This window comes from Apis dorsata, unplaced genomic scaffold, assembly GCF_000469605.1.
Source record: "Apis dorsata unplaced genomic scaffold, Apis dorsata 1.3 scaffold_1048, whole genome shotgun sequence".
Taxonomy (NCBI): domain Eukaryota; kingdom Metazoa; phylum Arthropoda; class Insecta; order Hymenoptera; family Apidae; genus Apis; species Apis dorsata.
Window position 1 is genome coordinate 7,323 of NW_006264146.1, and position 11,241 is coordinate 18,563.

General features: G+C 19.3%; 4 protein-coding genes across 4 annotated transcripts in view; 2 read left to right on the plus strand and 2 right to left on the minus strand.

Annotated features, from left to right (window-relative positions):
• Positions 1-1,030, minus strand: part of LOC102675666 (terminal nucleotidyltransferase 4B-like) — a 5,937-nt gene extending 4,907 nt beyond the window's left edge. The window contains exon 1 of the mRNA XM_006624356.2: positions 511-1,030. Coding sequence (XP_006624419.1) covers positions 511-869 — 359 coding nt within the window. The 5' untranslated portion in view covers positions 870-1,030. The remainder of the gene's footprint in view (positions 1-510) is intronic.
• A 1,790-nt stretch (positions 1,031-2,820) lies between these two features.
• LOC102675425 (solute carrier family 35 member G1) lies at positions 2,821-4,486 on the plus strand. The gene is made up of 2 exons (XM_006624354.2): positions 2,821-3,053; positions 3,411-4,486. The coding sequence occupies exon 2, from the start codon at positions 3,413-3,415 to the stop codon at positions 4,457-4,459; it is 1,047 nt and encodes a 348-aa protein (XP_006624417.1). The 5' UTR covers positions 2,821-3,053; positions 3,411-3,412; the 3' UTR covers positions 4,460-4,486.
• A 2,114-nt stretch (positions 4,487-6,600) lies between these two features.
• On the plus strand, positions 6,601-8,158 carry LOC102675292 (transport and Golgi organization 2 homolog). Its single transcript, XM_006624353.2, has 4 exons — positions 6,601-7,016; positions 7,179-7,428; positions 7,521-7,736; positions 7,821-8,158. Exons 1-4 carry the CDS (start codon positions 6,875-6,877, stop codon positions 8,026-8,028), a joined length of 816 nt encoding a protein of 271 aa, XP_006624416.1. The 5' UTR covers positions 6,601-6,874; the 3' UTR covers positions 8,029-8,158.
• LOC102675147 (Fanconi anemia group D2 protein) overlaps positions 8,061-11,241 on the minus strand; it is a 6,800-nt gene continuing 3,619 nt past the window's right edge. Inside the window, 9 exon segments of the mRNA XM_006624352.2 lie at positions 8,061-8,379; positions 8,464-8,672; positions 8,759-8,976; positions 9,058-9,355; positions 9,480-9,686; positions 9,791-10,106; positions 10,306-10,636; positions 10,712-10,969; positions 11,058-11,232. Coding sequence (XP_006624415.2) covers positions 8,254-8,379; positions 8,464-8,672; positions 8,759-8,976; positions 9,058-9,355; positions 9,480-9,686; positions 9,791-10,106; positions 10,306-10,636; positions 10,712-10,969; positions 11,058-11,232 — 2,138 coding nt within the window. The 3' untranslated portion in view covers positions 8,061-8,253.

Sequence of the window (11,241 nt, forward strand, 5' to 3'; positions counted from 1 at the left end):
TTAAAAAAAATTAATTCAAATAAATAAATATATAAATAAAATTTAAACAATATTTATAATTATAAAAATATATTAAATTTTATAATTATAAAATTCAATAAAAAAATTAAAATTTCTAATTAACATTCTACAATATTTTCAAATTTGAATAATGTTGAATTATTATGAATATAAACATAAATACTCATATTATATAAACATCCACGTGTGTTTACAAAATCATTATGCATATTAATAAAGACTAAAAATGCGTTGATAAAAGAGTTTGTAAAAATTAAAAAAATTAAATATTTGGAAGATATATTTAATTAAATAAATTATATTTATTATTACAAAGAAAATAAATTCTTATTTGTACCATATCTAATTATAAAGAGCCTTGCTATATCCTATTTGTAAACGAGTGTGCACATAACCTTAATCATGCCCATATGGACGAACTATAGAAAGGTTAATGGTTAAACTTTCATAAAAAAAAAAAATAAATTAAAATTTAATAACAAGACTTACCCAATAACACCTTTTGAATAATGTTTATTGGGTACTCGCCATGGACAACCACCGTATTCGCCAACTAAGGCATCATAATTGTAGTTCATGCCATAGGTACTAGCACGATTATCACCTTTCCTACGCGATGGATTATAATAGCTATTACAAGTATTATGTTGCATGCGATCTCCCGTACGAGAATTGAGAGAATCTAAAGATATGAAATCTTGTTGAAGCTTCACACCCATTACATTCGAAGATGAATCGTTTTTCAATGTTAAAATATCCAAGCCTTTTTCAGCTTCCCAAATGTGTAACCACAAATCCTTAGCAGGGCCGAACTGCTCCGGTTGATACCAACCGATAGTCGGATCCATTAAATAGTTCTCGATTCTGTATCTTACAATTAATGGTTCTTGCACACTACACTACAATTCCAATCTTAATTCAACTTTAATTGAAAAATTGTCTGATTTATTGTAACCTGCGAACACTATGAAATTCATACATACGACCATTGAATAACAGCATTTTAGAAGGAACTTCGTATACCATTGTGCAAGCATAGAGTAATAAAGATACTCAAATAATTTGTTCCTGCAGATGGCATTATTATTTATCATATAAAAATAAACGTTTCTGAAAATGTGATTAAAAAATATTTGTCATGCAATTTTATACATTGTTAAGATAATCTTAATATGTAAACTATATAAATTAATATGTAAAAAAAAGAAAATAATGTTATTTTACGTTATTTAAGTTACTTATATATAATATTTATTTATTGTATACATTTAAAAATATTTAAAAATTTGTAACATGGATAGTAGTAATTTTAAAAAATGTTGAACATTGAAAGAATTTTTGTTTTTTATTTGTTTTAATTTTTAAAAATACAACATATGCAAATTACTAGATTAAAATGCATTTTTATTTTAAATAAAAGAATATTTAACATTTTAAAATAAAAATAAAAATATAATTTAAAATATACAAATTAGAATTTTTGAATAAATTAATTTAAGTAAATAAATAATATTAATGAACTTTATATATATAAATGTATAATAATAATGATAATAATAATTTTATATTAACTTAATAATAAACAAAATTGAATATTTAAAATATGAAATGTTTATAAATTTAATGCACATTTTATAAAAAATATAAATATAAATATTTCAAAACTTATTTTAAAATCTGCAATATATATGTCTAATAGTTTGTGCATGCATGCATATGTAGAAATATATATAATAGAAATAATATTATACAATATATATTAAATATTTCTAATATCTGAAATTTTATATACTTGTTTAATTATAATGAATAAAAGTAAATAAATTATCAATGTATAAATAATAAATAAATTTTATACGATAAAATGAAGAAAATTAAATATGTAATTTAATCATACATATTATATATATTTTCATGAATATATTTCTTATATTTTTGTAATTTAATATTATATTATATATTATAATTATATTATTGTAATTTTATTTTAAAAAATAATAATATAATAATAAAAAATGATAAAATCTAATCTCTCTATCAAATATATAAACACACATACACACACATATCTTATAAAGATAGAAGATTAATAAATCGACTCCACCCATCTTTAATTTTCCGCGAAATTCAAATGAAATTTGTATTTTAATTTAAATATCTTGACTTTCATTATACTTATTCTCAATATCTTTTTTTTAGCTTTAAATTACTATTTTTTTAATACTAATTTATAGATTATATTATTTAAGAAATGTATATATTTATTATAAAAATCTTTTTCCTTTTTTATTTCTTTTCTAAATTATGATAAAAGATTTTAATATTTAAGTTTATATAATATATTTATATTTTACATATTGTATTATTTAAGATAATATTTAATATAAAATGTTTTGTTTTTATTTATTATTAATATTATTTTAAATGTATTGTTATTTTAATTAAACATTTTTTAAACATTTTTTAATTTAAAGTTTTTAATATTTGAATGCATTAAAATATATTTATATTTAAATATAAAAAATAGAAAAATTAATAATAATAAAATTAATAAAAATAACAATATTTATTAATTAATTAATTATTAAGAAATTTCTTAATTTAGTAACTTGATGTGCATTAAAAGTGAATTTATACTATTAAAATATGCATTAACTTTTATTATTAATTGTTTAGAATAGTTCTTATTTATTTAAAACTAAATTTTTAAAAATTTTACAGAAACATTTTAAAAGTAGTATTTATTCAAAGGATATATGTAATCTAAATTAAATACGTCCTTTTCATTGATAGTGAAATATAGATATGAGTTGCTTACTTCATGCAAGTAACAACGTGATTTTTCAATTAAAATAGAAATTGAAAAATGTGATGGATATTATCATTAATAATAAACAAAAATGTGTTATGAGAATTTTTAAAATAAATTAGTCTTCCAAATAATTTATAAATGTATTACACTAATTATTTATTATATAATTTTATTAGTATTTCTATATGCTGTAATTAATCATTTATTAAATCTGTTGCAGGTGAGTTGTAATATTTGATAACAAAATCAACTATATATTATTATTAATTAACATTACAGATATATTTGAAAAATAAATTATTTATAAATTTCAAATTCACTTAAATTTATCAATACATTATTTATTCGTTTTTATTTTATTATTATTATTATTATTTAATTATTAATAAACAAATTTATTTAATATCATATTTTTTAATTTCTTAATAGTAAATTTTCCTTTAGTAATATTTTATTCTTGTAGTTTCTACCCCCCTATAACTATATGTTTGTTTTATATAAATTTATTAGCTAACATATTTGTCCTTTTTTTATTTTTTAAAAAATTTAAGTATTTGAAATTTATTTTTTCTTTCAGACATGTCAGAACATGTTGAATTACATCATTTACTTGATGGTGATACTGAAAGTAATACAATAATACAACAAAAAAGATTTTCCATTTTAATGTGTAAATCTTGCCCTTATCTTGGTTTAATCTTAGCAACATTATCATCATTATTTTTTTCATTATGCAGTGTTATTGTGAAAGGTTTAGTCGAAGTAAATCCAATGGAATTGGCAGCATTTCGATTTATGGGTGTATTACTACCAGCAATACCAATTGTAATATATAAAGGAGAACATCCATTTCCAAAGGGTCGTAGATTAATGCTAATATTAAGAAGTTTTGTGGGGACTACTGGTCTCATGTTAAGTTTCTATGCATTTCGGCATATGCCATTAGCTGATGCATCTGTTGTAGTATTTTCTGTTCCTGTATTTGTAGCTATATTTGCAAGAATATTTTTAAAAGAACCTTGTGGATTATTCAATGTTATTACAGTTTGTTTAACATTGATTGGCGTAATCTTAATAACACGTCCACCCCTTATCTTTGGACATACTATTGAATCACTTTCAGATGGACATGTAAAAACACAACATGCAGATTTATGGGGAGCAATAGCAGCTTTTTCAGCAACTCTTTTTGGTGCAAATGCATATATTTTATTGCGAGCTTTAAAAGGCCTTCATTTCTCAGTAATTATGACAAATTTTGGATCATTTGCCTTGATTCAGACAATAGTTATATCCTGGGCTATAGGTGCATTATGCTTGCCTCGGTGTGGAACTGACAGACTTCTAGTTGTTGCACTTGCTCTTTTTAGTTTTGGTGGTCAAATACTATTAACATTAGCTTTACAAATGGAACAAGCAGGACCAGTTGCAATAGCAAGATCAGCAGACATAGTTTTTGCTTTTTTTTGGCAAGTTTTATTTTTTAATGAAATACCAAATCCTTATTCAGTTGGAGGAGCCATTGTAGTCACAAGTTCAGTTTTATTAACAGGTTTAAGAAAATGGGCTCTTTCATTACCAGAAACATCTAATGTTAAAAAATCTTTGGGTATTTTGATGTTGTAAATTATAAATTATAAATAAGAAAAATGTTACTTTTAAAACTACATTATACTATTTTATTAAAACTTGTTTTTGTAATATTAACTTAAGTTTTAGGTAGAAATAATTTTGATCTATAAATATATTTTATAAAATGAAATAAAATTTATATAATATATATAATTATATACAAATTTTCAAATTTTTTAAAATTGAATTATTTCAAATTAAGAAATTGAAAAATTTTCTTTTTTTTTTTTATTATATTATACTTTATTTTACATACTTTACTTATTATGGATTTTTTCTAGATAAAAGACTGTATAATTTTATGAGATATAAATTTCATGATATAATTTTCATTCATGAGATTTTGCTATATTGCTATCTTGCTATGTTCCAAGAAAGTTTTTAATAAATATTTTATATTGCTTATTATTTTATTTAAAAATATTTATTTTGATAGTATTTCATATATATTATATCTTTCTAATTATTATTTATTAGTATAAACTGTAGTCTAAAACTCAGTATTATAAAAAAAATCTTTTGATCTCTAATATAATAAAAATCTTTTTATTTATAAATTTATTATATCTTTAATAAGTTTATTTGTAAGATTTTATTTAACATGATATATAATATTTTTATTTTACACAATTATGCACAAATATAATAATATGTATACAAAAATTTTTTCTTTTATTATATTTTTAAAATAATCAATTTATATGAATATAAACATGAATTAAATTTTGATTAACATTGAATTAAATGTGAATTCTAGTGTACAAATATTAAGAAATATAAATTTATTTAAAAAATTTGATTATATTATAAATATTATATTATTTCTATATTATATGAAATAATTAATAAAATAATTGAACTTATCAATGTTAGAAAAATAAATGCATCTATTAAAAATTATTAATAAAATCATAAATATTTAATATTCATTTAATAAATCTTTAATAAAATTATGTTATTTATATTATTATATTATATTATCTTATGTGCATATAAAATACAAGAAATTTTAAATATTAATGCTTTGAATAGAATAAAGTGTCAAATAGGAAAAAATGCAAAACAATAAATATGAATATGTATATTATTTTTTATCTTGAACTAAAATATATTAACTAAGAATTAATTAAAATTTGATGAAAAATATTTAACAACGAATAAATAATAAATATTTAAAAAAACCCTAATTTATAATAAATACAAAATTATATATATATATATAAATTATCTTGTACTTCTCTTTAAAGTACTGTTATAATAAAAATTATATTACAAAATAAAATATGTAATTTTTTTTACTGTCAAAAAAATTTATTTTTAAAAATATAATTTTTAAATAGTTTATATATTATATAATTTATAAGAAATACATTATTCAAAGAGTTAAATAAACAGTTTTTCTTAATTATTATGCAAAATTGATCGTTAAAATATTTTCGTATGTAAATTTATTTATTTTTGTATTATGTTAATATTTACATGTGTTGATATTTATATATCAACACATATAAATATTTAATTAATTTATTGTAATGTATTAATTATAATCTAGAGATTTTAATAGTGATATATATTCTTGTAAAATATTTAAGTATATTGTGATATATTAATTATTTTTATTTAAATATAATTAAATATTTAAAAAATATAAAAATAGAATAAATATATAATAAATATAATAATAGAAGACCATGATAATGTAACAAATAAGCAATATATCAGTAATTAAGATTTCTTATAAAATCATATATAAATATTGACATGACAGAAAAGAGATAAGCACAATAGCTTCGTGCATATTTACATACATATACGTAATGTCTGAATTTTTGTTACATCATTTTTATAAGTACGTAAATTTCTATATATAACATATATAACATAATTTACATTTTTACATATATATATTTAAAACATAATTTTAAATATATATATATGTAGTACACATTTATTATATATTTTATATATTATTAATTTTAAAAAATAATTTCAAAAATACAAAACATTATTAAATAATAAAATGTAATATTATTATATATTACTTTACTATATATACACATTATATAATATATATATAATATATATATAATAATAATATATAAATATAATTACAGTTAAAAAATCTATTAATTTTTTTTATTTTATAAAATTATATATTAATAGTGAAAAAATATATATAATTTTGATTCCCTATTTATCATATAATGTATCAGATATTTAAAATAGCTTAACTTATCTTTAATTATCAATGAAAAAGATTTATAATATTATAGATTATTATCTTAATTTATGATTAAAAAATACACATAACAATCTTATCAATAACGTATAATATACAGCATATAAAAGTGGTATAAAACAAAAGATATAAGTAGATATTGTGAAACATTGAAGCAATTTACTACAACAATGTGTATTTTATTTATTTACCGTAATCCTAATGCTAATTCTGAATCATATCGATTGATTTTGGTTGCAAATCGTGATGAATATCTTAAACGTGCAGCATTACCAGCTCATTATTGGAAAAATCATCCAGTATGTTTAGGAGGTAAGTTAAAAACTACCTTTAAAATTAATTTATAATCTTTTATTGATATAATAAATTTATAATAAATTCTTTTTTTTTAATATCATATTGTTATATATTATTACATATATTAATAAGTAATAAATCTTAAATATAAATTTATTTTAATTTATATTTTATTAGGTATTGATATGGAATCTGGAAAAGAAGGTGGAACTTGGTTAGGAGTATCATTAACAGGAAAAGCTGGTGTTGTTTTAAATTTATCTAGTTCAGAGAAAAGTTCAACAAATATACCAAAGCAAGGACGAGGATTTTTAGTATCTAATTTTATTATATCAAAACATTCTGCAACATCATATTTAGACCAATTACATAAGGAAAATAAAGAAGTTCAATATAATCCCTTTCTTTTGGTTTTATTAAATTTACAGTATGTAAATGAACTAAAAAAAAATCTATAATTAAAATTCATTATATATATATGTATAGTATAAAATTTTTTAATATTATTTAAATATTTAGAAATGCTGATGTTAAATACCTTAGTAATTCTCGAATTTCAAAAGGACCCATTTCAGTAGAAGATAATATCCTAGGTTTTAGTAATGGTCTTGATATCTTATACAAAAAAGTTGAAGCAGGAAAAGAAATTTTCAAAAATATTATTAAAAATGTTAAGGTATCAAAACAGACAGTACTTATTGAAGAACTCTTGACATTTATGAAATCAAAAAAAAGGTTTGCATAATTTGTTAAATAATTATAATTATTAAGTAAAATTACAAAATTTTTATTAATATATCATTTACTACATATTTACAGATATTTACCAGATGCAGAATTACAAAAATCTTATCCTACTAAATATAAAGAATATAGTTCAATTTTTGTGTCAACTGATTGGGGATATTGTACAAGAACTCATTCTATATTGTTGGTTAATGGAAATAATGAAATAACATTTATTGAAGAAACACTTATGCCAGATTTAACATGGAAACGACAAATATTTAATAACAGATTAATGTGAAAATTGATAGTAATGATAAAAATAAATTTAAATAGTATTTATACACAAGTATTTATTTAATTATATTATTATATTTAATATAATATGTGTATAAATCTTTAGAGTTGTATAAAAAAATATAAATTTTTCATAAAAAGTTTAAAATATATATTTAAAAATAGTATTTTATAAAATTCATATATTTAGTAAAATTTTTTTTTTATATTATTTTATAAAGAAAAAAAATTATGGTACATTATCTTCATCAGGAAAATCATTATTAGAATCACTTTCTAATATATCTGATGATATATTAGTTGCATCATCAATTATGTTGGAATTTGGTACAGAACTTTCTTCAGATGATAAATTCTAAAAATATGAAATGTACATTAAATACACATAAAATTTATATTTATATTTTTAAAAAACAATTTTAAAAATTCATTAACAAACCTGAGAAAATATTTCTTGACCTTCTAAGTTTTTATTAACAAGATTACCCATCCAAAATGCAGCTGGACTATTATTAAGAACTAACATTCCTTTTACACTGTAAATTAATCTTTCTAATATAGATTTTGCTACAGGAATATATTTTGTTAATGTAAGATCTTTCTTTTCTGCACTATCACAACAAATTGTGTGTAAATATCGTGTACCTCCTAAAATACAAATTCTATGTATAATTTATACTATATATTTCCATTTTATTATTATCAATATTTAATAAAAAAACTAAAATTTATACCTTGCATCATTTTCAATATTTTAGTTACATCTTCTGTTTGGTATTTTAAATTATGTTCTAAAATTGGCATTCCAAGATTTAAAAAAAACTTTAGCAAAATAGGCATATTTTTTAAAAATATCAATATATTATTTTTAGTTGTTAATGTTTTACATATTTGAACTAATTTTTGCACGTTTTCTGCAACTTCATACCATATTTCTATTCTTTTAGGATCTCTAATAAAATAAAATTAATTAATTATTAAGATTTTTATTTTATGTAAAATAATTTTTATTTGTAAATAAAAAATTATATACCTTTCAGTCATTGGCAATACTATTTTTATACCATTAATTAATCCATCAAACATTTTTTTAAATAAAAAATGAAAATTACTTCTTGTTATTGAGGGTATTCTATTTAAATTATTTTGAGCTTTTTCCAACTTTGAAATTTCATTTGGTAACCAATCCAAAATTGTAGTAACTGCTTGTAATGGGAGTGGTTCATTATTAATCCAATTGTTTAATAATTCAATTACAGCTGATTTATATTGAATACTACTATGATTGTCTTCTGGCCATTGAAGACATAAAAACCCAAATGCCATTTTTGCTAAAAGAAGATATCATTGATATTTATTTTCATTTTAATATACATTAAATATACTATTATAGTCTAATATATTATTAAAATAAAAAATATTTAATAAATTATAAGTTGAATAAATGTTACTGACCATATTTTTCTTTATTTTGATTAGTATAAGATTCAGAATGTTTCATTAATGATTGGCACATATTAATTAATGAAATTGATAATGATATTTGTGTAATAATATCACATAAAGATTCGAAATATTTACAAGATTCTGTAACAAGTTCTTTGCAAGACTTTAATGTAATATTATTTTCATCAACTTGACTTGCTAAAATTCGTAAACCATCTAAATAGAAATATCTAAATTATTAAAATATATTATGAATTATAATATGATTAATATATATAAATATATAATATATATAAATATAAATAAATATAATAGTATACCTCGTAATAATATGTTATAAGTAACACTTTCAAATCCTTTCCAATTAAAAATTTTTGTTAAAAGACATAATAATAATCGAACAGCTTCTTTGCTTTGATAATCATTCTGTTCTCTCAAAATGTCCACAATATCTCGTAGTTTTGTACAAATTTTTGGTAATAATTCAATTAAATCCTTTATAAATTTTTCATTAGCATCATGCTCAAAGATTCCAAGGAGTTCTTGAACAATAAAACACACTTGTTTTACAGATATATTGTGTTCAACAGATTGTGATGTATCCATTTCCATTTTTAAATCTAACAAATATACTATCTATAAAAATCATAGCAATTATAAAAATAAATATAAAAGAAACACAAAAAGTAATATATTTATAATATATTATATGTTATTATTATATATAATTTTTCAATAATATTAAAAATTATAAAATAATATTAATTGAATATTTAATTTTTTATTATTTTAAAATAAATAAGTATCAAATTATAAAATAAATATAATCAAATACCGTTGCATCGAACTTTCTAAAATAAATTGGATTTTTAGAACATATCAGAGAACCTAATTCCCAATCTTTAATGTTAAGGCTAAGACATTTTTCTTTAATTTTTTTTTTTCCTTTTTTCCCTTTTTTGCCAATTTTTTTATCTATTCTTATAAATGGTGGTAATGGAAATTGGTAAAAATAACATGGAGGTGGTTGATATTTTATGTCACACAAAGAAAATAATGTATTCAATTCACTTTGTAAGACTATTAAATTATCTAATCGTTGTAATACTTGTTTTTGTAACAAAGAATCTTTTTGTGTAACAAAACCATTGATTATTTCACGAAACCTAAAATAATTTGTATAATTTATATATTTAAAATTAATGTTTTATTTCCATTTACTTATTTGATTTTTAATTTACCAATTGATACAACATATTACTAAATCTATTACGAAATTTTCTGTTATTTCAAGATCTTCTGGCATTAATATTGCACATCCTAAGAGAGAATCTATGGCATTCAAATCTTCATTTTCATTAAGTCTGATATAACAAGTTCTAAGAAGTTTAAAAGAAATTGGTACAATTGCTCCATATTTTTTATCTTCAAAAGTTAAAACACATTTTTGTGGTTCATCTTCTGATTTATTTAATCCAAATTTAGGTACTAAATCTCCTCTAAATATAACATATCATAGATATAATATAAGTCTTGTGAATTATATATATATATATATATATATATAGGATTGTATATATTTTATACCTGTAATTTGTTTTATCAATCATATTTTTATTAATAAATTCCTCTTCAATATGATCTATAAGTCTTTTTATAAATTTTTCATTAATATTTTGTGTTTGTAAAATAACACATGTCAATTGATCATAAAATAGAGCTTGGGATCTTGAACAATTTTTTACATTATTTAATACTGTTTCTATAAAAA